At 51.3% G+C, this 26892-nt stretch overlaps 1 protein-coding gene and 1 long non-coding RNA gene across 5 annotated transcripts in view; one reads left to right on the top strand and one right to left on the bottom strand.

The window, feature by feature from the left end:
• The window catches only part of PAX8 (paired box 8), a 65643-nt gene that overhangs the window by 22305 nt on the left and 16446 nt on the right, over window positions 1-26892 (top strand). The window contains exons 3-9 of one of the 4 annotated variants that reach the window (XM_018055345.1): window positions 14227-14392; window positions 16307-16504; window positions 18298-18386; window positions 18680-18805; window positions 19247-19422; window positions 24265-24385; window positions 24833-25039. In XM_018055345.1, the coding sequence (XP_017910834.1) occupies window positions 14227-14392; window positions 16307-16504; window positions 18298-18386; window positions 18680-18805; window positions 19247-19422; window positions 24265-24385; window positions 24833-25039 (1083 nt within the window). Of the gene's footprint in view, window positions 1-14226; window positions 14393-16303; window positions 16505-18297; window positions 18387-18679; window positions 18806-19246; window positions 19423-24264; window positions 24386-24832; window positions 25040-26892 lie in introns of all 4 variants that reach the window. The other 3 variants (XM_018055344.1, XM_018055347.1, XM_018055346.1) reach the window with 3 other exon arrangements.
• Window positions 23808-24607, bottom strand: LOC108637145. The gene is made up of 2 exons (XR_001918810.1): window positions 24373-24607; window positions 23808-24053 (listed from the first exon to the last, which is right to left on the bottom strand). It is a non-coding gene; the product is annotated as an uncharacterized LOC108637145 (long non-coding RNA).

Here is a 26892-nt window from a genome sequence, read left to right as displayed (position 1 = left end):
AGCTTGGGAAACAAGGATGGAGGAGAGACAATGCCCAATATTAATCACAGGGAGAAAGTGGCCCAGTGCTGTTTGGCTTCCTAGCATCATCGACTCAGTGGACATGAGTGTGAGCAAACTCCAGGAGATGGTGAAGGACAGGGAAGCCTGGCGTGCTGTCATCTGTGGGGTCGCAGGGAGTTGGACACAACTGAGAGACTGAACACCAACAACAACAATCTATGGGATCTGAGAAGCTTGCAGAGGCGTCCAGAAAACTTGAGACAGCCCCAAAGGGGAGGATAGCCAGGAAACCCTTGGGCTGGGTGATCTTTCAGGGCTCAGAACAGCCTATTGCATTCCACTTGCCTCCAGTTCTCCAGACCCCGCATCCTTGAGCTTTCCAGACAGGCTTCAGGATAAAGCAGGAACTCTCATCAAATACTTTTGTGAGGGAGCTGAGAGGTCATTTAGGGGGCTTGCCTGGTTGCTCAGGGGTAAAGAATCCACCTGTGATGAAGGAGATCTGGGTTCAGTCCCTGGGTGGGGAAGATCCCCTGGAACAGCAAATGGCAACCCACACCAGTATTCTTGCTTGGGAAATCCCATAGACAGAAGAGTCTGTCAGGCTATAGTCCATAGAGGTCTCAAAAGAGGCAGACATGGCTTAGCAACTAAACGATAACAACAAGATGTCGACTGACATTTACAGGAGCTCCATCCCTGGAAATCCAACCCCTGGGTCCCTTCCTAGGAGAGAGGTGACAGGGTTAATCTCAGGGCTGGAGGAGGTGGAGAAAGGCCTTGAAACCACACAGTGAAGCCAACCAGATTAATGGAAGAAGGGGAGCGGGGGGGATAGACCATTAGGAAGACAAAGAGAAAATCATGCTGGAGCAATAGAAAGGGAAATCTAATATCAACTAGGGAAAAATAAATGGAGATTAGGGCAAACAAATTAGCTTTAATGGGTTCAATGCTAATACAAGAATAACAGCCGAGCTGTGAATGCCTTTGAGGGGAAGATGGGCTAGAGAACCAGAGCAGTCATGCAGGCAATAAAGACAAGAGAGCTCAGGGAGGGGGAATCGGCCAGAAGAGCGAGGGGAGGGGGGAAGGTAGAGAGAAGGGAAAACTGGGGATGAATGAGTTAGGGGAGAGGTGCAGGGGAGGGGTCTGACATCTTGGACAGGAGTGGAGGGAACTGGGGCAGGGAAGGGGCCAAGAGGAGCAGGGGCCATGAGCAAGGGATGGAAAGAAAAACTAGCATGACAATGGGAGAAGACTGAGGACAGAGGAATAAAAACCCGCATAGGAAGGGCTGGGGGCAGAAAGGGAGTGGAGGTGGATGGCATTCAAGACATGGAGGAGGACAAACCAGTGTGGAAGAGGGGGGAAATATAATGGAATTCGGTTCATTCTCTGGCTAAAGAAAACTTGTAAAAAAGGAAAAATTCAACCTCAACAGCATGAAAACCCAGAGAGGCTTTCAAAGTGGGCTTTGCCATGTACCCATGCTTGGCAGGTGATGTGAAGACACATTCGCCCGCAGAGAAAGTTCTGACTGTCCATCAGGAATGGCCACACTCTGCCAGGGGCAGTGCCGGGGGCACCTGGGAGCCCTCAGCTGGAGTCTCAGTTCTGCCCTTTGGTAATGATGCACCCTTGGGCAAGTTACAGACAGTCTCTGCTCACATCTCTTCATCTGTAAAATGGGGATCATGTGCTGTTATGAGAACTGGATGAGAAGATGCATATAGAGAGCTCAGCCTGGCCCCAGAGTGAGCCCTTCCCACTCCGCTGGCTGTCAGTGTTATTCCTAAGCATTGACTCTGGGGGGGTTGTTGTTCAGCTCAGTTGTGTCTGATTCTTTGTGACCCCATGGACTGAAGCACGGCAGGCTTCCCTGTCCTCCACTATCTCCCAGAGGTTGTTCAAACTCCTGTCCATTTAGTCAATAATGCCATCCAACCATCTCATCCTCTGTCATCCCCTTGTCCTCCTGCCCTCAATCTTTGCCAGCATGAGGGTCTTTTCCAATGAGCTGGCTGTTTGCATCAGTGGCCAAAGTATTGGAGCTGCAGCTTCAGCATCAGTCCTTCCAGTGGGTATTCAGGGTTGATTTCCTTTAGGATTGACTGGTTGGATCTGCTTGCTGTCCAAGGACTCTCAAGAGTCTTCTCCAGCACCACAGTTCAAAAGCATCAATTCTTTGGCACTTAGCCTTCCTTATGGTCCAACTCTCAGGTACATACATGACTACTGGAGAAACTATAGCTTTGACTATGTGGACCTTTGTTGGCAAAGTGGTGTCTCTACTTTTTAATACACTCTCTAGGTTTGTCTCTGCTTTTTAATATGCTCTCTAGGTTGGTCATAACTTTCCTTCCAAGGAGTAAGCGTCTTTTAATTTCATGGCTGCAGTCACCATCTGCAGTGATTTTGGAGCCCCCAAAAATAAAGTCTGACACTGTTTCCACTGTTTCCCCATCTATTTCCCATGAAGTGATGGGACCAGATGCCATGATCTTCGTTTTCTGAATGTTGAGCTTTAAGCCAACTTTTTCGCTCTCCTCTTTCATTTTCATCAACAGGCTTTTTAGTTCCTCTTCACTTTCTGCCATAAGGGTGGTGTCATCTGCCTATCTGAGGTTATTGATATTTCTCCCAGCTTGATTCCAGCTTGTGCTTCTTCCAGCCCCATGTTTCTCATGATGTACTCTGCATAGAAGTTAAATAAGCAGGGTGACAATATACAGCCTTGACGTACTCCTGGGTGTTCATTGGAAGGACGGATGCTAAAAGCTGAAACTCCAGTACTTTGACTACCTCATGCAAAGAGTTGATTCACTGGAAAAGACTCTGATGCTGGGAGGGATTGGGGCAGGAGGAGAAGGGGACGACAGAGGATGAGATGGCTGGATGGCATCACCGACTCAATGGACATGAGTTTGAGTGAACTCCGGGAGTTGGTGATGGACAGGGAGGCCTGGCGTGCTGCGATTCCTGGGGTTGCAGAATTGGACACTACTGAGCAAATGAACTGAACTAAACTAGGTTTGTCTAGGTTTGACTCTAGGGGGAGGGCAGTGAATACTGAAAGTAGCCCGTCCTCTCTTTGTCTTTCCCCTCTTTCTTCTTCTTTTAAGAAAATCTTGGTAAAATACCAGCCAAGCTTAGTTCTTTCCCAGTTAGAGACTAATACAGGGGATCCTCTTTATCCTCCCTCTGCCTCCCTCCCTCCACCCCTGCCAGTCCTCTCTCCCTGTTGGAGATGAAAGAACAGGGCTACACCCTCCCACCTCTGGGCTGATCTAAGGCAAGAGCATCTGAGGAAGCCAGACCTCTTACCTCTTATTCCAAGGGCTCTGGGAGACCCTCAGATCTGCCAAAACATCAGAGTGTAGGGGGCTGGGAGCTGGTCCTCATGACCTTACAACCTGGGGGCCTCCTGGGCTGCATTAAAGTGCATGAAGGCCCCACAGGAGGGACAGTGGCCAATAGGCTAGGAGAAGGAGTCACAAGAATAAGCCCAGAAATCAGTGACTAACCACCCAGCCAGGGAACCCAAGAGGGGAAAGAGGAGCTGGGATGACTTCCTGTCCCTCAGGGAATTCTAGAACCTCACCTTTTGCTCATCACTCAAGATTTTGAAGGAGGAAAAGCAGAAACTGATCCAGGCAGGAAGATGGGGTAGATGGCGTGTGAGAGCTTTGTCACCTGCAGAGAAATAAGTTTATTAAATGAAGACTATCCCGATAAAATTATAACCTCCAAGACGGCGAAGATCCACCTGTCTTAATCCCTGTACATCCCCGGAGCCTGGAGCCATGCCTGGCCTGGGAGCAGTGATGGTCAGATGATAATGCAGAGAGAGGTGAAGCTCATGCCAAAATCAGAGGGGGAGCAGGGCTTTGTATGTAGGCAGTCTGTCTCCTGAGCTTGCTCTTCTAGCCTCTACCCTATACAGCTTCAGTGGATGAAAATAAATGGATTAATGAACCTCACCTCACTCATCAGGGCAAGAGGACAGATTTGCAAATTTCTTATAGTTTGGGCTTCTATGAAAAACTGATAAGCGTGCCACACAGAAGGGCTCAAAAGCTGAAGGATGAGACAGGGCTTTCCCCTTATTGCATGTGGTTCTTGTCAGCACTGCCTCACCAGCAGCAGGTGATCCAGAGACAAACTCTTCAGGAACCCTGCCTCCTGTGCCCCTCAGATGGACGAGCGGTTGCCAAGAGTTACCATCACCTTGGAGGTCCGAGCCCAGCCCCCTGGCCCATCCTCAAAGTGTCAAGTGATAAGTCCAACCTCTTCTATTTTTTCCCTGGTCCTAGGAATGGGGGCATCTTTCCACAGTTACTGTCTCAGGGTTATCCCAGTGCTCCTCCCTGCTCTTACAGCCTCCAACCACCTAGATAAACAGGTTCCTCTATTCAAGCACCTCTGCTGAAATACCTAGAAACAGATTTGTGTTTTCTGATCAGCTCCTGACTGATGCTCTACTTAATGCCAGAGGAAGTCAGAGGAAACAGGATCCCAGGACTGGCTTGGTCATATCCTCGGCCTTGAACCCAAAACACAGTGCTGAACTCCTTGGCTATGAGGTCTGGGGAACCAGTTTCTTTTTTATGGACAGACATAAAGGGTAATATCACCCCACAGCCCTGAGTCACAAACTTATCAAGTGGGTCTCTGAGTCAGGGATGTCCCAGTTGCCAGGAGAGGAGGTTTCTGCTATCAAACTGTGGTCCTCCCTAGCTGGAGCCGGCTCTTGTGGCTCTTTCCTTCGGTGCATGTAGAAGTCTCCCCACCAGCATTGTAAACCCCTCATCATTCTCCATAGCCCTCTATGGCCAGGGTTAGGGAAAAAATGGCTTCCCAATTTGGAACCCAAAGTCCTGAGTTGGTGAGTCTTCTTACTGGTGTAAACTGGTGACAGGAATATTCATCTCACAGAACTGTCCTGCCCAAATGACAAGGGTGTGTGTGAGCCATTATGCTCCCTGCAAAGGTGTAAGCCTGACAAGCGTCACACCTTAGTGATGACCTTGAAGGTTGGATGTGAAAGCCAACTGAAAGGCCCTTGCATTCATCCCATGGTTCCTGCAGAAGGAAGGCAGACCTCTCTTCTCCTGTGTCCTGATGTCTGGGCCTCCTGTTTAAAACAACTCATGTCTGAGAGTATGTGTCATTGAGAGAGACAGAATTCTGCTGAAAGCAAAGAATGTGTGGGCTTCACTCAGCTTGCTTTGGGCCTGCTTTCTTTCCTGCCTCCCTCTTCCCTCCCTCCCTCTCTTCCCTCCCTCCCTTCTTTCCCCTCTCTTCCCTTCCTTCCAGGAATGAACTCAACCAGCATTTATTGGGTACCTACTGTGGGTCAAGCATTACATTAGAGATTAGGGTTTCAGAAAAGAAGAAGCCAGGCAGGGTCTTCCCTTGTGGTCCAGTGGTTAAGAAACTGCCTTGCAATGCAGGGGGTATGGGTATGGTCCCTGGTCAGGGAACTAAGATCCCACATGCGTCATAGTGAGAAAGCCCATGAGCCTACCACTCTGGAGCCTTTGAGCCACAACTAGAGAGTCCACGCACCTCAATAAAAGATCCTACATGATGCAACTAAGATCAGACACAGCCAAATAAAGAAATACATATTTTTTAAAAAAAGAAGAAGCAGCCAGGCAGAGGGAATATCGTGTGCAAAGGCCCCAAAACAGGAGGACACACTGAGCTCCAAGGTCACAGACAAGGTCTCTGAGCGTGTAGTGCAGAGAGTGTGGTAGAAGGTGGCCTCTGATGAAGCTGAAGGTCAGGGTTTTTTTTTTTTTTTTTTTTTTTTAGTTTTTTATTTTTAAAATTTTAAAATCTTTAATTCTTACATGCGTTCCCAAACATGAACCCCCCTCCCACCTCCCTCCCCATAACATCTCTCTGGGTCATCCCCATGCACCAGCCCCAAGCATGCTGTATCCTGCGTCAGACGTAGACTGGCGATTCAATTCTTACATGATAGTATACATGTTAGAAGGTCAGGTTTTATGCTTCCATGGCGGGTGGTATTGTGACCAGCCCAGACAGTCTCAGTGCCTCTGTCACCCAGAAATTTCTGATAGCAAGCTGAATATAAACATGAGGGAAGGACTCCCCTGGTGGCTCAGTGGTAAAGAATCTGCCTGCCAGGGCAGGAGACACAGGTCGATCTCTGATCTGGGAAGACCCCACATGCTGTGGAGCAACTAAGTCTGTGAGCCACAACTACTGAGCCTGCGCTCTAGAGCCTGGAAGCCACAACCACAGAAGCCCACACGCCCAAGAGCCCATGCTCTGCAATAAGAGAAGCCACTGCAATGAGTCCTTGCACAGCAACCAGAGAGTAGCCCCTGCTCACTGCAGCGAAAGAGAAGCCCGCACAGCAAAACGAAGACCCAGTGTGGTCAGAAATAAGTAAACAAAATTATTTTTTTAATGGGGGCGAGATCTGGACTGAAGATAGCTGGACGCCCGGATCCCATCAGTACAGGGTTAGAAGGTAAAACAAGGAGAGAGGGTGGGATCACCAAGGATGACGGTGTGGAGTGAGGCAGCACTGAGACCTGAATGAAGCCTGAAAAAAAGTAGACAACATAGAACAAAGCAGGGAAGAGAACCTCATTAAAGAGAAACACAAGGAACTGGGACCAAGCGCCAAGCCTTGTCATGGAAGACTCTTTAAGAGGGATAACTCAGCACCTGCCATCCACCAACTTCCTAGCATCTGAGCACCTGCTAAGCATGAGGCATATCACGGGGTGATCCCTGAATAGCAAGGGATGAAGGGAAGGACACAGGAACAGCCAAGTATGACCACTTGTTGAAATCTGGTTGACATCAATAAGAAAGAGAGGTTTCCTAGTCAAGGGGAGGTTTGGTTTTGTTTTGTAAGCAGACGCTGGGGAGGCAGCAGAGAAGAATTTAGTTGTTTGCAGGTCCAGGGAATGGGCCTGGTAAAAAAAAAAGGAGATGTAATATAAAGTTAGTTACTTCTTTGGGCTCCCCTGGTGGCTCAGGCAGTAAAGAATCTGCCTGCAATGTGGGAGACCTGGATTCGATCCCTGGGTTGGGACGATCCCCTGGAGAAGGGCATGGCAACCCACTCCAGAATTCTTGCCTGGAGAATCCCCATGGACAGAAGAATCTGGCAGGCTACAGTCCATGGGGTTGCAAAGAGTCAGGCACCACTAAGCGACTAAGAACGCACAACTAATATAAAAGACAAAGACATAGGAGGCTGATGGACAGAGTTGCGACACAGGTGGAAGGAACCAGTGAGAGACGGATGAGAGGGTTTCGAGCAGCAGCCTTACCGACCTACTGTCTCTTTTCTCTGGTCACCCTTGGGAGGAGTGCAAGGCATAGAGACCAAGGTCACGCAGCAAGTCCAGGGTAAAACCAGATGCACACTGCTGCTTCTCAGCATATCAGCCCCTGTGTTGTAGTCCAAGGGCTTAATGTGCCCAGGTAACCTGAACCTCATAGATATGGAGGGACTCAGCATGTAGACTTAGGGTGGAAGGTGGGACAAGAGGTTGGAACACTAGGTCTCCATGGCCCTGGAGCGTCTCCCTTGGCAGTGATTTGAGGCAGAGGTCCTGGTCTGTATTCCTTTCTGTGCCAGAAAGGCATGGAGCCTAAGGGAACAGCTGTGAGGTTATAGCAGGAAACCACAGGCCTCAGGTGAGTGTGCCGGGGAGACAGCTGTGAGGTTATAGCAGGAAACCACAGGCCCCAGGTGAGTGTGCCGGGGAGACAGCATCATGTGGCTGAGATGGTCAGAGACTGGGCAGCTCTGGCACGGCCACCATGCTCGAGGCAGCGGTCCCCAACCTTTCTGGCACCAGGGACCTTCTTCCTGGAAGACAATTAAACTACAGAGTAGAGGGTAAGGGGATGGTCTTGGGATGGTTTAAGTACATGACATTTATTGTGCACTTTATTTCTATGATTTTCTCATCAACTCCACCTCAGATCATCACTCATTAGATCCTGGAGGTTGGGGACCCATGCCTTGGGGAGGACAAGTAGGCACAGCGAGATTTACAGGGCACCTGAGAGCAGCCACTGCACCCTCCACTGCAGTCCTTCCAAGGCTCAGATGCTCGTCTTGACAGTTCTTTTAGGCTGAAACAAAAAATCTCCAGATAGTCAAGTGGAAATTTTCACAGCACAATACATTGAACCATTCTCGCTTTCGGGCTAGGCAGCAATGTGAGAAATTAGATAGAACATAACGTGGGGAAAGTACCCAGCCATGGGACTTGAGGGTCTCGCAGTGGGGAATCTACTCACCAACCATCACAACAGCCCCCCTCACATTTGTAAAGCATTTTTCTGCCACATGTATTTACCAAAGTGTTAATTAAACTTTTGTAACAGGTGCTAGGTAGACAAAAACAGGATTCCTGCCCTTGAGAGCTCATAAAAGAATCTAAACAGATCAAGGTACTGTCCAGTGCAACCAGTGCTGGGACTAAGACTCGGGCTATGGGGCTCAGGGACTTCCCTGGTGGTCCAGTGGTTAAAGCTCTGTGCTTCCACTCCAGTGGCATGGGTTCAATCCCTGGTCTGGGAACTAAGAACCCACATTCTGTGCATGCGGCGTGGCCAAGAAAAATTAAATCAAGATTGAAAAAAGATTGTGGGGCACAGGAAAATTATCCTACATCTCAAGGGTCTGAGTACCGTGCATGTAGCAGGAATTTGGGGCAATAACTTTTCTCTGGTCCTCGTGCATGCGTGCTCAGCCGTGTCTGACCCTTTGCAACCCCATGAGCTGTAACCTGCCAGCTTCCTCTGTCCATGGAAGTTTTCAGGCAAGAATATTGGAGTGGGATGCCATTTCCTACTCCAGGGGATCTTCCCGAGCCAGGGATGGAACCCATGTCCCTTGTGTCTCCTGCATTGGCAAGTGGAATCTTTACCACTAGCGCCACCTGGGAAGCCCCTTCTGTTTTCCTCCTACCATCCTTACTCCTCAGAGCGCTGTTAAGGAGTGAAGAATGACAAAAGAAAGCCCTCAGATCTCTCCAAATGGTCGCTTTTCCAAAATATACATTTCTGGACCGCAGGCTTCACCCAGACCTTTGTAGAGCTTTGTCCCCTCACTATAGGCTCAGAGTTCTCCGTGCCCAGGCAAGCTGGCATCCCTTTGTCTGAGGATCTCACAGTCAGAAGCCACTTATGTCCAGCCAGGCCGTCTTATCTTCTTCCTCCACCCCCACGACCTCCAGACCAACAAAGGGAGCCTCAAACCTCTTCCTGGGCCACACCTTCCCTGCCTCCCACCCCCGCCCAACCAGGGGCTCCTACTCATTCCTGGCTTCCGGCCTGAGAGCCCACCTGGTTCACAGCCACATGGACAGGTGGTCAGTATGGTGGGTAACCCCAGGGCAGGAAGGAAGGATGCGCCCACCTCTAGGCTGCTAGTCTGGTGGTGACTCGCCCAAAGGCGTCCACTCCCCCACACCGGACACAGGAGGGACAAAAGCCTTTGGGTGACGAGGACTCGGCTCCAAACCTCAAACCATTGGGCCTATCTCCATTCGCAGCCAGCAGGCTCTTTCCACCCTCTACCCTGCCTCTCCGACAGCTATAGTAAATGTCTTTCCATGTCTTGAGAGCACCAAAGCCTTGTGTGTGGATTTTCTTCCTATGGAAGCTTCTTCTCCTGGTTACCTCCTAGTCATTCTGCCTTACAGCTTCCCTCTGACCACTTTTGGGCTCCTCTGGCAACTGACTTACCTCTTCCTAAAAACCTCTCTCTTAACATGATGATTCCCAATTTATCTGATTGCGTGTGTGTTAGTCGCGCAGTTGTGTCCAACTCTTTACCACCCCATGGACTGTAGCCACCAGGCTCTTCTGTCCATGGGATTCTCCAGACAAGAGTTCTGGAGTGGTTAGCCATTCCCTTCTCCAGGGGATCTTCCCAACCCTAGAATGGAACCCAAGTGTCCTGCATTGCAGGCAGATTCTTTACTGTCTGAGCCACCAGGGGAGTTCAATTTATCTGACTGCATCTCTCCAAAGATTGTAAGGTCCTCGAGGGCAAGCTTTCCTGTCTTGTTCAAGGTGACTTTCCCAGTGTTCTGATTTATACTCAGTACTTGGTATCTACGGGCTTCCCAGGTGGCTCAGTGAGAAAAGAATTCACCTGCCAATGCAGGAGACACAGGGGACACAGTTTCCAATCCTGGGTCAGGAAGACTCCCTGGAGGAGGAAATGGCAACAGACTCCAGTATTCTTGCCTGGAGAATTCCATGGACAGAGGAGTCTGGAGTCTGTGTGTCCATGGGGTCACAAAGTGTCAGATAAGACTTCAAGACTAAGCATACACCCACTTCGTATATATGTGTTGAGATCAAAAGAGATGAAAGCTGTAATATACAAAAAATAAAAATCATTATTCTAAGAAGATGGGGCTGAGGTGGGGGGTGTACATGCAGTTACTTTTTCTCTGAAATTTTCTTTACCAGCCATCACCTGAGGTCAGCATCAGACACTGCAGGACGTTTTGTTTAGTTCTTAATAAGTGGATAGAAACAATATGCTTGAAAAAAAACCCAACCGTCTCAAATCATAAAATTAAAACAGGCAGTAAATGGAGCGTAACTCTTAAAAAATGTATAAAAAATATAAGGCGAGAAAGACAACATCATATGATAATGCTTATATGCAGAACCTAAAAAATTGATACAAATGAACTTATTTACAAAGCAAATACAGATTCACAGACTTAGCAAATAAACTCATCATTACCAAGGGGTAAAGGGGGTAGGGATAGATTGGGAGTTTAGGATTGACAGGTACACACTGCTATATTTAAAATAGATAACTAGGGACTTCTCTGGTACAACAGTGGCTAAGACTCTGTGCTCCCAGTGAAGGGGGTGTGGGTTTGATTCCTGGTTGGGGAACTAAGATTCCACGTGCCATGTGGCGTGGCCAAAAAAATAAATAAATAAAATAGGTAACAAACAAGGACCTACTATTTAAAAAAATGACTAGATGGTGAAATACTGTATACATGGAGGGATAAACAAATTAATAATAATAAGCCTGGGAGGGGGAGAAAGAAACTACTCTTCAGAAGGAAATTTAAAGAATTTTTAAAAAGAATTCAAGCAACTTTTCAGAATAAAAAAACTACTGAAAAAAAGAAATTAAAATAGGCAGAGTCAACACAGGAATCTAGCCCAACACCCTTTGCACGGTCATATAAAAAACTCAGAAGTCAATAAAATGAAATAAATCACCAGGGACTTCACAGTTTAAGAGCCAGAGGTATGAGTACATCTTCCCTTTCACACAGATGCCAGCTGATCCAGTAAATAACCCTTCCAACGGGTTCTAGAGAGTTTGAGTCTCTAAGGATATCGATCAGCAAGCCCTTCAGGAAGATTTAGGACAGTGACCCTCAGCTTAAATGGAGAAACAGGATAGGTTTGTTTTTAAGGCACAATTCCCAATTCATGCTACCAAAAAAATAGCCTTTGGTTTTTTTTAACCGATTGCCTTTCTAGCGGTGAAGACTTCCACCTGTAGGAACCCTAGCTTTCAGATGTAGTGGACCTAGCATGGACACCTAAGCTCCTAGATGGCTTGGCAGTCTCAAGTTCTGGAAAATGGGGACAAAGATGAGCCGCTCCAGGTCTTGCCCCTTTGGGTGGCTCTCTGGTGCCCCCTTGTGTTCAGTGTCTGGATCCAGAAGAGCCAAAAGCAGCAGGAACGGAGTGAGGGTGGAAAGGCTGAGCCACTCTCCAGGACTGCCTGTGGCCAGTGAGAAGTCAGCCCTCTCCAAAGCGGGCTCAGGCCTCTCTGCTGAGCACCTGGATGTCTTCCTGGCCCTGGTGGAAACACACTGGCTAAGGCGAGTTGCCTAGAACTGGACAGGTGGAAGCAGTGCCCAAGGTCACCCTGTGGCCTCCACTAGGGAGATGGATCATAGCGTCCTTCCTGCCAGGTGTTTGGCTAGCGGGCTTTTCTGACTCAGTGCCCAGGCCAGAGGCACTTGTAGCCTCTTAAAAAAAAACAGACATTGACCGCTCTGCTGAAGACAGCTTGAGCCCCTGAGGGGTCATTGCAAGGCAGTTCTGAATGTGCTAAGTCAGTGGGCAGTAATGAGCACAGTGTGCCTAGCAGAGGCACGTCCAGCCCTCAGCCATAAATAGTCCTTAACAGGCTGACACAGGAGGCCTGGCAATGGCTCTTCCTCCTTACCCGCCTGCCTGTTCCCCTGACTCCCACCCCAGGGCTCTGCCATCCTAGCCAGATCACCAAATCATCATGCTGGGGCCATGGCATCTCTAGCGTGGGACTGTAGGGCCAAGGCCAAGTTTTCAGGATCTGTTCTGGCTATAGAACAGGGCTCTCCCAGCAGCCCCAACAGGAGCATTTGTTCCTGGTTAGATCTTGAACCCCCATCATGCAGGCTGAGTCACATCAGTCACATGAATGTTCACTGTGACTCTCTAAGCCCTGGTGTCCTCATTGGCCAAAGGAAGACCTCAGGCCTGAAGTTCGCCCACCCAGAATCTAGGGATTTTAGAGAACTGAGTATGTTAATAAATCTAACAGATGCCTTCTTACCTAAGCCTTTATACATGCTGTTCCCACTGCCTGGAACAGTTTTCTTCCTCATGTCCTTCTCTAGCCTAACACCTCTTTATCTTCAGCCTCATTTTAGACTTCTCCAGGAACTCTTCTAGGGCTTCCCTCGCAGCTCAGTTGGTAAAGAATCTGCCTGCCATGCAGGAGACCTGGGTTCGATTCCTGGGTCAGGAAGATCCCTTGGAGAAGGAGATGGCAACCCAGTTCAGTATTCTTGCCTGGAGAGTCCCATGGTCAGAGGATGCTGGCAGGCTATAGTCCATGGGGTTGCAAGAGCCAGACATGACTTAGCAACTAAACCAATACCAACACCAGGAACCTTTCTCTGGTCCCCTGAGCCTGGGCTTGGTCCCCCCCAGGGGTTCCCATAACCCCTTTCATGTCTGAGTCCCAGTGCTGGCTCAGGTCCATTTCTGGTGTCCCAGATGTGGCCATGCCATATGGCCACCAGCTCGTCTAACTCTTCATTTGAACCCCATGAGGCAAGTACAGGAATCATACCTACCTTATCCAACTCAACATTGGGAGGGCCTGGTACAGTGCCTGCCATGTAGTCGGTACTCAAGAAATATGCATTGAGAATAGGTGGATGGGCTCAGAATGAAACACACGCTGGGGCTGGAGGGTAGAGGCCGAGTCAGGAAGGCAGCTAAGGAGACAGGCGCACATCACGGTGTGTCCACGTTCTGTGCCACTGCCCACTGCCTGGCACGTCAGTCCTGGAAGCCACAGAACATGGGCCAGTGAGGTCTCTGCCTGCCTCTCAGTGCCCTGAACAGAGCTCAAGTTGGGAGCCCAAGGACAAGGCCCGCTCTGTCCTAGCTGAGCCAGAGAAGCTCTGCTTTTATTCTTTTGAGCCTGGGTTTCTCATTGTCTTTGTGCTTAAAAAATCTTGCTCTGTAGTTCAAAAGAAGAATGAGGACAACACACTTAAATACCACTGATTTCTTCGTCCCATGCCCTCATTTTAGAGGTGAGCAGAGATGCAGAGAAAACATGGAGACTTCCCCAAGATTACACAGTTCAGCATCAGAGTAGGAAGACAATCTGAATCCTCAACTCCTTAGATACTTTCCAGAGGGTAGAGGAAGGTGATGGGATTGTTATTTGGAGTGAGGTGCTGGGGGTCTGAAAGGAGACTGTGTGTGTGTACTCTGTCATGTCTGACTCTGCAACCCCATGGACTGTGGCCTGCCAGGCTCCTCTGTCCACGGAATTCTCCAGGCAAGAGAATTGGAGGGGATTGCCATTTCCTCTTCCAGAGGATCTTCCTGATCCAGAGACTGAACCTGTGTCTCCTCATCGCAGGTGGATTCTTTATCTGTTGAGCCCTCTGGGGAGCCCACGACAGGATGCTGAGCAGACACAAAAGGTCCCCAGAGTGGAATATGCCCCTCTGTGGCATCATACATCCCTGCCCCTGCCACCCTGAGCTAGCCCCTACTCAGAGGCGGGAAGCAGAAGGGTACAGCAGGAGCCCCAGGGGGTGTGACCAACAGAGCTCAAGTTTAGGGGCTCTCATCAGCCAAGGCCCACATGCTGCCTGATTCTTTGCCTGGTGGCCCTGACAGCAGTCCCCCCGGATTACTGTCTTTCAGGCCACGGAGGGCTGAACCAGCTGGGAGGGGCCTTTGTGAATGGCAGACCCCTGCCTGAAGTGGTGCGTCAGCGCATCGTGGACCTAGCCCACCAGGGCGTAAGGCCTTGCGACATCTCCCGCCAGCTCCGTGTCAGTCATGGCTGTGTCAGCAAGATCCTTGGCAGGTAAGCACAAAATTTACCCCCACCCCCTTCCCTCCCAGGGACTCGGGTCCACTCCGGTGTCCAGCCTGGGTCCCAGGGTCTGAACAGGATGTGCGGGCCTCGCCCATCTGCTGCTCGTCTGCCCCATGTCCCGTTTTCTATGCGCTTCTTTGTTCCTAAAGCAGAAGAATCTTCCCAAAAGGCTTCCCCCCTGCTGAGACCAAGGGATGGACATGAGTTTGAGCAAACTCCGAGAGGTGGTGAAGGACAGGGAAGCCTGGCATGGTGCAGTCCTTGGAGTCGCAGAGTCGGACATGACTGAGCGACTGAACAGCAACAACAGGGAGGGGACACACAATCAGAGGTGGCTCCTGAGGTCTCGCTCCAGCACGCGGAGTGTCTGAGTTTGTGCTTCTCAAACTGTAACTCCCAGAGCACTTGCAACAGAAGCACTGGGGTGTTTTGATGAAATGCAGATCCTAAGCCCCAGACCAGGCCCATGGCAGCACCCTCTCCGGGAGCCAGATCAGGACACCGTGATTTTTATGAGATGACCAGGTGACGCTTACAAACGCTAACTCCGGAGCAGCAGTTCACAACCCTGACCGCACAGTAGAGTCACCTGGGGAATCTTAATTTAGAAAAGAACTGGATGTCTAAGCCCCGGCCCACACCAGTTAAGGCAAAACTTTAGGGGAATGAGCCCAAGTTTGGGTATAGTGTTAAGCCCTAAGGTTCTAATTTTCTGCAGCCAGAGTTAAGAGCTATTAACCTAAAGGTTCAGGAGGGACCAGGAGCAGCAAAGCGTAGTCCAGCCTGGAGGACCACTTCCAGTGGAAGTGCCCATGCGCGGGGTTTTCTGGGCTTTGTGTCAGTTCAGTGTCTCCCTTACCCAACCCATAAATGAGATTCAGGAGGAGCTCTGGTTCAAAAAGGTCAAGGCTTATAATTGAACGTGGGAAGCCCTGCCTCCCTGGTGGAAGTCATCAGGGAAAAGTGTGGTCCCCAGGTCTCCTGGGGTCAGGAGAGGGGTTTCCCAGGTGGGTTGCAGCACCCCAAGAGGGGCTGAGTGCTAGTGGATGGTGACACCCTAAAGGGAGTATTAAAGAGCCAGGTTTTATTTCATGGCTGAAGAGACCAGAGTTTCCCCCAAGGAGGAGAGGTAGGCTCTCCTGACACAGGTCACTGATCTGCCTAAGCAGCTGGTTGGGGGATGGGGGATGGGGTGTGGGGAGACCCCAAGAGAGCTGGCTTAGCTTAAGGAGCTGGACATGGCCAGGGCTCCAAGCCAGGCTGGTGTTCCAGAGTCCATGAGGACCAGCTTCAACCTGAACCATGTAACCGGGTGGAAAACCAGTGGCCGGGGCTGTGGGGTGGGGTGGAGGGGGGTTGGAGGGGTTGTATGGAGAACAAAGGTGAAACCAGAAAGTCAGGGCAGAGGGCCCAATGACCGCAGCTGGCTTTCTGGGGAAGGAGGAGTAGAACCAGGATGGTCGAGAACAGTCAGTCGTGCTTCAGCCAAGGAAAACTGGATGGAGCACACAGCCACCACCTTGAGCCTGTTTATACACACAGAGCACACTCAAATGTCCTTCCTTAGAAGGGAGATCTTTTGTGCTCCATAAGGTGCTTCCTGAAGGTGTTCAGGTGCAGGAGACTGGCCAGAGGGATGACAGGAAAGAGAGAAACCAGGCATCCCAGGGTGAGGCCTTTTGAAGAGCGTTCTGGTTCAGCAGCAGCATAAACCTACCCGTGCAAGGGAAACAGGCAGTGACAGGATCGTGGTGTCAGAGACCAGCCTTGGGGGTCACCATTCACCCCCTCAGGCCCTTCCCCAAGAAGCCTCAGAGGGGAACGAGAGTCTTTGGTTAATTTGCTGCCCAAAGATCCCCACCTGCTTACTGCGTACTTCTTTGGGGTTCTCTATTGGAGTAGGTACTACGAGACTGGCAGCATCCGGCCTGGAGTGATAGGGGGCTCAAAGCCTAAGGTGGCCACCCCCAAGGTGGTGGAGAAGATCGGGGACTACAAGCGGCAGAACCCAACCATGTTCGCCTGGGAGATTCGGGACCGGCTCCTGGCCGAGGGTGTCTGTGACAACGACACTGTGCCCAGTGTCAGCTCCATCAACAGGTGAGAGGGACACCGCAGCCGGGGACTGGGGTCCCTGGGCTTTGGGGGAATCATGATGGAGACCTGACTTGAGTGGAACAGAACCTTGGAGGGCGGTGCATGCTGAAAAGTCAGGCTGGAAGTGCCCTGGGCCCGGGGTAGGTACCACCCCTCTATAGCATCCCCACTCCCACCTCAACCTATCCCCCTCCCCAGGGCTGGATTCCCTGCAGTTTCCTTCCCCACATACCACATCCTCTTTCATTCAATAAAAGAAACTTCTTCTTGAATCGAGTCTTTCCCGCATGAGACACAAGACCCCTAACCTGGACCTCATTCAAGCATCCACTCATTTGCTTAACCACTCAGTCATTCAGTCACCACCTCAGTTATTCACTCACTCATTCATTCACACATAATTTACTCATGTGTAGGCCCTAAGGCTGGAGTAGGAAATGGCAACCCACTCCAGTGTTCTTGCCTGGAACTCCCATGGACAGAGGAACATCCAGTCCATTGGGTTGCAAAGAGTTGGACACGACTGAAATGACTTAGCACACATGTACGCCCTGAGGATGCACAAGCCTTGTCTGTGTGGCACTTACAGTCCAGTGGGAAAACAGACACTAATCAAGTCCTAATTGATGTCCACACAAACAACTGTAAAAATGCAGTTCTAAGTCTGGCTAGGGAGAAAAATACGAGGGCATTGAGCTGGTGTCAGGTGGCTTGGTTTAGGGAGGTTATGAAAAGATGTCCCAAGTAAGAAATAACAAATAAGAGTTACCTAGGTGAAAGGGGGAGTGAAAGGAGCTTGAGATAGCACATGCAAGGGCCCTGTGGCTAATAAGATCTTATACAAGAAGCTGAAAGAGGGAAGTCCCGTGGTTAAGACTCTGCACTTTAACTTCTGAGGGCCTGAGTTCGATCCCTGGTTGGGAAACTAAGATCCCACAAGCCGCATGGCCAAAAGAAAAAGAAACGAAAAGCTGAAAAGAAAGCCAGCAGGTAAAGGGAAGGGGAGCACAAAGGTAGACCGAGGTGGAGATGTGAATAAAGGCTGTTTGCCCCTCAGAGGCCGGGTGTCATGCTATGTATTCTTACCTCTCACCTATAAGCAATGGCAAGAACCTGCACATGAGATGTTAACCATGAGGCTGACTTGCATTTCAGAAAGTCCAGTCTGGCTGCAATAGAAAGAAAAGATTAGAAAGGGTCAGGAGCAGATAGGAGAGGGCCAGTGAGTGACCCTGGAGGTAGAGTTTAGTGGGGGCAGGGAGATGCAGAGAGGGATCAACGCTGAAGAGAGATAAGAGGTCAAATCTACTGAACCTGATGACAGCTCAGTGGAGGAGGGAGGGAGGCAGATACCGAGCCCCGCCTGTATTTCTGCCTTGAGTGACCGGTGGGCTAATCATGGAACGGGAGCAGTGGGAAGGACCAGGCGTGAGGAGTAAGGTCATGGGTTTGAGTGTGGACAGGTTGAGTTTGGGGCTTCCCGGATGGCTCAGTGGGTAAAGAATCTGCTTACAATGCAGGAGGCTCAAGTTCGATCCCTGCATCTGGAAGATCCCCGGAGGAGGAAATGGCAACTCACTGTAGTATTCTTGCTTGGAAAATCCCATGGACAGAGGAGCCTGGTGGGCTACAGTCCACAGGGTTGCAAAGAGTCGGATGCAATTTAGCAGCTAAAAGAATGGGCCGAGTTTGAGGTGTCTATAGATACTCAAGTGGGATCTCTAAAAGGTGGATGGAGCTGAGGCAGCCAGAAGCCCTGTCTCCTGCTATAAGAGCCTTTCTTCTCTTCCTTACAGAATCATCCGGACTAAAGTGCAGCAGCCATTCAACCTTCCCATGGACAGCTGCGTGGCCACCAAGTCCCTGAGCCCAGGACACACGCTGAGTGAGTGCCGAGGGTCCCACAGTCACAATCAGCCCCTTGCATACACACTCCCATCCAAGTACACACACAGAGTTGCACACAAACATGTCCACACAGACACACCCATGTGTTCAAACTGAGCCCAAATCTGGCTGGAATCCCAGGGAAGATTTTCTGAAATGTTGAGGGCTGGAAACAACGCAGGCCAGAACCCTGGCACCAGTAGGCAGGGCCCCTGACTCCTCTGTGGTGGTGGCAGGGGCTCTGAGGGGTGTCAGGCCCACATCCTGACCCTCTGTCTTGCCCCACTGCAGTCCCCAGCTCAGCTGTGACGCCCCCAGAATCTCCGCAGTCGGACTCTCTGGGTTCTACTTACTCCATCAATGGGCTCCTGGGGATCGCCCAGCCTGGCAGCGACAGCAAGAGAAAGATGGATGACAGTGAGTGTTGGGGGGACGAGAGGGTAGGTTGGGGGTGCAGGAGGGCAACTGCTCAGACAGGGCTTCTCTGGTGGCTCAGGTGGTAAAAAATCCACCTGCAATGCAGAAGACACGGGTTTGATCCCTGGGTCAGGAAGATCCTCTGGAGGAGGGCATAGCTACCCACTTCATTATTTTTGCCTGGAGAATCCCACGAACAGAGGAGCCCGGAGGGCTATAGTCCACTGGGTCACAAAGAGTCAGACATGACTGAGTGACTAATACTACTACTACTGATGAGACAGAGACCCCCTTAGGCCCAGGACTTTGTGGATTGTCTCTAAGCCACCAGGAAGTCTTGCTCTTCCCTCTTCCCAAGTGAGTCTGCTTCCCCACTCTGGCCTGGGTGATGGGTCAACAAGCCCCCTGAAAGCTTTCTCCCTGCTGGGGCATGCCTGCCAGGTGACCAGGACAGCTGCCGGCTGAGCATTGACTCCCAGAGCAGCAGCAGCGGGCCCCGCAAACACCTCCGCACGGACACCTTCAGCCAGCACCACCTCGAGTCGCTCGAATGCCCCTTTGATCGGCAGCACTACCCGGAGGCCTACGCCTCCCCCAGCCACACCAAAGGCGAGCAGGTGAGGGGCCAGCCGGGCACGGGAGGTGAGCAGCCAGGTGGGAGGGAGGGCAGAGCAAGACATGGTCTCTGAAAGCTCCCTAATCAACTGGCAATTCTTAAAGCATCTAGAAGTTGCTTGATGGGCCCAGGGCACGTGCTTCCAGCAGCTCCAAGGCTGTCATGGGCATTACTTCACCAGACACTAGCAGCATCTTCCTGCTCATCCTTCCAGTCCCCTGCCTTCCCTCACCTGCAGCCTCTGAGCTTAGAGCAATGCAACCAACCATGCCATCCCCCTGCCACAGTGTCTCCCCCAGATAGCAGGGTCAGGTCCTACAGCAATAAAGTCACAGCTCCGGCCTTTACAGCGTGACCTCCACCGACACCTCCAGCCCCGCCTCGAGCCACTCAAGCCTCCCCACCCCTGTGCCTGCCATGCTCACGCTCCTCTCTTTCACACCTCTTTGCCCTGGCACACGGTGTGCCCGCCTCGCTGAATGCCTTCCTCCCACTTCTCTGCCTGGAAAAGTACTGCTCGGCTAGTATGACTCAGCTCAAGCCTCACCTGGTCCATGAATTCTTCCCTGCCCCTCAGACACGCTTCATTTTCACTCTCCCAGACTTCTGCATGTCCGGGGTGGGAGGGGCCACTCCCTAGAACTCATGGGGTAGCGTCACTGCCTAGCGGACAGAGATGTCAAGATACAGCACATTTCTTGAGCACAGGGCAGCATCTCAAGGCATCCTTTTTACCTCCAGCATCTCCCATTGTGCCCCTCTAACAGACGCTTAATAAAGTTAGACGAGTAAATGCACGGAGAAGGCACTGGCGCCCCACTCCTGTACTCTTGCCTGGCAAATCCCAGGGACGGGGAAGCCTGGTAGGCTGCAGTCCATGGGGTCACTAGGAGTCAGACACGACTGAGCGACTTCACTTTCACTTTTCACTTTCATGCATTGGAGAAGGAAATGGCAACCCATTCCAGTGTTCTTGCCTGGGCTGCCGTCTCTGGGGTCGCACAGAGTCAGACACGACGGAAGTGACTCAGCAGCAGCAGCAGCAGCAGAGTAAATGCAATGAGAAATGCAACCCGAGAAATGCAAGCTACAAGCAAGGTTTTATTCCCAGTGTTCAGGACAGGTGAAATGGCTTATCAGAGGCTGGCTTCTATGAAAGACTGGCAGAGATGTCCAAAGTGTCTCCAGGAGCCAAAAAATGACTCCGCACCTCTGTTAATTATCTTCTGTCAACACCACAGTCTCAGTGTCTTCCCCATCCCCCAAACCAACACCATCAATCAGCTGAGGATTTTCTCTAGAGCACTGTCTGCTCACTCCTCTCAGCTCAAGGTGTCATCTGAGCCAGGAGTGAGGTAAGCCCGTGTAGCTTTAAGATCTGAGCAGGACAATGGTGACGATGCCAGTCACCGGCTGAACCACTGCCAGTGACCGGCTGGGTGGCTGGGCCCTTGCCAACAACGCAGCTGGGCAGGCAATCTGCGTCAGCGATTTTATCAGCCTCGGCTGTGGCAACCAGGAGGGCTTCAGAGAAGGCTGGCTGTCAGCAGACCTGGGGAGAGGGCAGGGCGATCAGCCACGAGTCAGCACATGGCTCCCCAGGCCGGGGTTGACTGGGCAGGAGGGGAATGGGGCCACAGCGGTAGGTCTGCCGGGAACCTGCTGTGAGACATGGACCCCACACAACTCAGTGTCCTGGTAGAGAAACCTTGCTGCTGAGACCCACTGGGTTGTGCAGAACCATTCCTGAGCTCCCTTACCCCTCTGAGGGACCTTGCTTGATTATAAGGAGTCCCAAGGCCCTACTCCAAACTGACATCCATACATAGGGGATCATGCAAATGGAGAGTCTTGAGCCAGAGGGCCCGCAGGGCCCATTCAGTCCAGTCTTTCCATCTGCCTGGAGAGGACTAGGGCCAAGGAGGGTGGAGAGGGCTGACAGGAGTGAAAGTTCGTAGAGCTCAGACCTACAGGCCCTGGTTGTATTCAGACTGGTCCACTGTCACCTGTTTTAAATATGGTGCTCCTATGCGAGTCCTTATTTGAAGACTGGAAAAAGAGAACTTAAAAACCACACAACTACTCTACTCCTTCATCCTACATTTGAGGAGATGGAGGTTCAGTCATGTCCATTACTGATTCAGTGCCTCGCTCAGCTAATCACTCCCTCCCTCATTCATTCCCCTGCTCAATGGGGAAGGACAGGGAGGACCCAGCCTGTGCCTGGGGCTCCTTGCCTTTCCCACAGCTGCCGGTGCTGCCAAAGGAACACCCCAGTGTCCTCTTGCTGGGCAGGGAAAGGGCCTCTGGTCTGGGGAGCTGAGAGAGAAGCACAGGTCCTCACACCTGACCTCAGGATGGGGCAAAAGCACGGCCATCTTTTCTGTAAAACCAACAAAAGGCAAAGCATTCAACATAAACATTTCTGTGGGCTCATTTCTGGTTGCTATTTTACTACCAGGCACAGTTAGGAGTTTGAAAAGCTCTTGTTCCTCTATTTCACAAGTGTATCAAGAACAGATCAACACAATGTGAATATTATGATGACAGAGCCTCAAGAACTGGGCAGCTTGTGACCCTTCACATAACTCTAAAGTAGCTATTTATTGAACATGTTTTTTACTAAGCATTTTGTGCTAGGTGTTTAATGTAGGTATATAAAATCTCCTTTAATCCTTGCATCAGCCTTGTAAAGAAGATCTATTATCCCTGTTACCCAGATGAGAAAACCAAGGCTCAGAGAGGTCAAGGAGACTAAAGCTAAGAGTTCAAACTTGTCCAAGTCCTGAGGAATTGTGCCCTCTGCACCCCAATTCAAGTCCCACCCCAATAAGAAATCTAATCCTTGATATGTTTAAGGCATTTAGGGTAACATTACTGAAATGTCTGATTTATAGGTTTGTTTGTTTTTCACTGAATTGTTAGATTTTGGAGAGCTATAGGATTTTGAGGTGGGGCTTCCCTGGTGGCTCGCTTCGCTTGTGCCTCAGCTGGTAAAGAATCTGCCTGCAGTGTGGGAGACCTGGGTTTGATCCCTGAGTTGGGAATATCTCCTGGAGAAGAGAGCAACGACTACTCACTCCAGTACTCTGGCCTAAAGGGTCATAAAGAGTCAGACACAACTGAGCGACTTTCACCTCCTGATGGCTCAGATGGCAAAGAATCTGTCTGCAATACAGGAGACTTGGGTTCAATCCCTGGGTCGGGAAGAGCCCCTGGAGAAGGGAAGGGCCGCCAACTCCAGTATTCTTGCCTGGAGAATTCCATGCTCAGAGAGCCTGGTGAGCTACAGTCCATAGGGTTGCAGAGTGTCAGACATGACTGAGTGACTAACATCACCAGGGTTTTGAGGAGGTATTTTGTATCAGATCAACATGTCCACAAAACATTTTAAACTTTTCTTACACTTTCTAGAAATCAGGAATTTTGTTCAATTTCATGAAACCAGGCTCTAAGTAACTCTACCCTGCCTAGAAGCAGGAAGCTCCCTCAGAAGGTGTAGAACCAGAGTGCCATTTAGTCAGTAATTGCTGCTACAGGATAATGGTGCCCTTGTGGTCTCCAGAGTTGACTGCAACTTCCATAAGTCCCTGGCGTGCAACCAGAAACTGCTGTGGCTCCTTGGAGAACCCAGCTCAAATCGTTGAAAGTGATTGCCTTTAGAGAGCTGTTATATAACCACGGAGCACAAGCCTTGGTTTCAGTTTTTGCACACCGGTTCACAGAGCACATTGGTGACATGTGTGATCTGCATGTGGGGAGCAGAGGTGTGTGCTATTTCATGGGCTGATGGGAGGGTATCATGATGAGGGGTGATGTACCCTTGGCTTTAATTGAACAAGTTCTTCTTGGAAGAAGCATTGGAGGAGATGGCCCACTCATGTCAGGGGAGGCTCAGTGATGTCTAAAATGAGGTTCACAAAGAAAACCCCTGGGGGCACTTGATAAAGAATTTTTAAACAAAAGTAACCACAAATATCATCTTCAAGCTGAATGCGTACATTTGTATTTGCTTGGACATGGAGAGAGAGGGAAGAAGTCTACTTATTTTGCTTAGGTGTCAGATCTGTCCTTTTACTGAAAGAGAGAGCACAGGGGTCAGGATCAGATTTAGACTCCATTTCATACTCACCTAGGACATTCGCCTCTCTGGTCTTCAGGCTCTCAGCATCTCAGACATAATATTGCTTGCCTACATCACAAGGCTGTTGGGAGAAATGGATCAGGATAACACAGGCAACATCTAATGCCTGCTCTCTTTACATGTAAGATGTTATGATGTTATCCACCGCAGAGCAGTGGTTGAGAACATAGGTCGTGGAGTCAGACCAGGGGAGTGTGACCTGTGGGAGTGTGAGAAGTGTCTTGACCAGCCCTGTGCCTCCATTTCCCATCTGGAGAATATTTTAATGAAAGGAGGAAAGCACCCTGAACAGTCCCACGTGCTAACTGCCCCAGCCCTCCGTGGCTTGCCCTCCATGGGCCCAGAAAGGGTGAGGAAACCCGGAAGGAGCCCAGCATCCAGCCAGGGTGTGGTCCTTAGAAGGACCCACTCTCTTCTGTGTCTGGCGCCATTGCCACCAGCCAGCCTTGAATTCCAGAGCTGTCAGAGGGCGAGTTCTGCCCCTAGAACTGGGAGAAAAACAGAAGGGCTGTGAGTCAGAGAATAAGAACTGATTAAACAGACTAAGTGGAGTCAAGACTGAGCGACTGAGCGGGAAGAGGGGACAGAGGAAGCGGGTATTTTCTAGGGGGAGCCGGCTGGCGGGGGTGGGGTGGGGGGCTTTAAAAGGAGAGCCTGCCGCCCACAGCCTCTGTGCGCTCACTTCTTCTTGTTCCCCAGGGTCTTTACCCGCTGCCCTTGCTCAACAGCGCCCTGGACGACGGGAAGGCCACCCTGACCCCCTCCAATACACCCTTGGGGCGCAACCTCTCGACTCATCAGACCTACCCCGTGGTGGCAGGTACGATGCCCAGAATCTCCTGGGCCATGCAGGGGCCGGCTGGCGGGCAGAGCTGGCTGGTGGAGAGGAGGAAGGTGTTAGGGCCCTGGGCCTGGAGAGGAGAGGGGGACTCTGCTGGCCGGTCAGCAGGTGGGTCGAGAGGATCTCGCCTTCTGTCCTCGGCCCTTTCTCCGCCTGCCCTCCCGCGCGGGGCACGCGCAACCTGCGTCTACACTCACAGAGGCACAGCAGGGAAGCAGAAGTGCCCTCTCACCCCCTCCCCCCACCTGAGTGACACCGCGTAGCCCCGCCCACCCCACGCCCCGCCCACCCCACGCCCCGCCTCAGGGAGGAGCCCGCCCGCGCCTCGCCGCCCCGCCCCTCCCGCATCTCATGGCTTGGTTTGTGCATGTTCCCGCCCCATCATCTCACACCCCTCTCTCCTTGTTGTCTCCCTCCCTCCGGCAGATCCTCATTCACCCTTCGCCATAAAGCAGGAAACCCCCGAGGTGTCCAGTTCTAGCTCCACCCCTTCCTCTTTATCTAGCTCCGCCTTTTTGGATCTGCAGCAAGTCGGCTCCGGGGTCCCAGCCGGTGCCTCGGTCCCGCCCTTCAATGCCTTTCCCCATGCTGCCTCCGTGTACGGGCAGTTCACGGGCCAGGCCCTCCTCTCAGGTACGACAGGGAGGTCCCGGGCCGTACAGCCATCGCGGGGGGCGGGAGGGGGAGTCCTCACGGCCGGCCGCCAGTTCCCTACTTTGGGTCTAGCCCCTGCTCCCCCCGAGTCCTCTTCACCGTCATCCTCTTCCCTCATTCCTCCGGCCACTTTTGGAGGCGCCAAGATGTTGTCCTCTATGCCTGCAGAGTCAGGCCGTGGGAGGGGCAGGCACTCTGGGGGTTCTTGGAAGTGGGGGTGCCTGGTGGATTTCCAAAACCTTGCCCCAAAGCCCCATGAAAGTGCCAGAACCCTAAGACCAGGAGCCAGAGTTCAGTAAAGCCCCAAACCCTTGGTCTGGGTAAAAAAAAATGCAAAAGAAGAGAAAAAGGAAACTCTGGAGAGAGAAGGCATTGGCTTTGGGGGCCAAATTCTGGATCAAATTTCTAAGGATGGAGGGTCAGTCCTAGTTGGGTCCCCATAGTGTAACTCTTGTGTCCCTAGCTTGAGTGTCTCTCTTGGTGGACACTCAGGCAGAGTGACTCACCAACCCAAGAGATAGGAAAACAGGGACTTTTCATCAAGACCCTCATCCACCTCAAGGCTGGAAGCACCTTAGGGACATTTAGTTCAAATCTCTCCTTACACTGATGGGCAACAGGCCCAGAGAGAAAGACCCGGCCAAAATCCCTGAATAGGAACATGGTGACATGTCAGCCTGCGTGCACCCTGTGGATCAGATCCCAGCAGAGCTGAGTCTCCCTGGCAGAAGGACACTGGCCCGTCCAGGCAAAGTCTGAGCAGTGGCTGAAAAAGTCAGAGGTGTTTGGCTAGGCAGGGAGAAGGCCAGAGGTGGAGTGAGGGAGGGAACAGAGGTCCATAACAGTCTTCAGATATTTGAAAGGCGGCCACAGAGATGAGACTATTTCAGAAGTGGGTCCAAGGCATTGAACCAGGACCCAGGGAAGAAACCAGGAGTGGGCCAGCCTTTCTGGACCAGTGGTTTTCAAGCTTGCCAGGCCTCACAACACTCTCTTGAAATGAAAAATTTGACAGAAGCCAGGTATCCAGACCAGACAAATGAAGAGCTGCTCTGTCTGAAGTAGGGGCTCTGCCCAGGGAAAGCCCTTGCACTTGAAAATCACTGCATCATAAGAACCAGACCTCTGTCCACCCAGAGGGAACTCAAGGTCACCTTATTCAAGTCCATTGACCCTTCCTTATAACTGTCTCTACATTTTATGTCTGTCTGGCACCTAGGACTTTTTTTCCCCCCTCTGTGCATCCCCGTGTCTAATGAAGGAGGACCTCTTAGAGGAGGTGGGCACAGAGGTAGAGGGTTCATAAAGGAAGCCCAGCGTGTGGGCAGAGAGGCAGTGAGGAAGGATCTGAAGCAAGGAGGAAAGTGTTGACTCAGTGCAGAATTTCAAAAGAGGGTGAAGTCAGCGGAGATGGGTCATTTGTTTTGACCAAAGTGATTAAAGAAGAAAAGGCTGTGAGCTGAGTGAAGTGATGTCAGCCAGAGAAAATGGGACAGGGTTAGGAGGGGAGAGAGGAGGGGGAGAGTTGGAGAGACTTAAATTCAATGTGTGGTGGGGCGGGGCCCACTCACTGGGCACCACTGCCTGCCTGTGTATCTGGTGGGCGATGGCCAGGAGGGCCGAGAAGAGGCAGGTAAGGGCTGATGGTGTGGGTGAAGCATGTGGGGTCGGGGAGCAGTTCTTCACTTACTGGGAATTGTGAAGAGGCTGGGCAGGATCAGCCAGAGAGGAGCAAGAAGGACCCAGGGCAGTGGGAAGCAGGTATGTCAGAGCACAGACCTGGGCATTGGTGTGAAGTGTGGTTGAAACAGCCCAGTGCAGAGAACCTACCC

Source organism: Capra hircus, chromosome 11 (assembly GCF_001704415.2).
Source record: "Capra hircus breed San Clemente chromosome 11, ASM170441v1, whole genome shotgun sequence".
Classification (NCBI taxonomy): domain Eukaryota; kingdom Metazoa; phylum Chordata; class Mammalia; order Artiodactyla; family Bovidae; genus Capra; species Capra hircus.
This window is presented reverse-complemented; position numbering and strand designations above follow the sequence as displayed.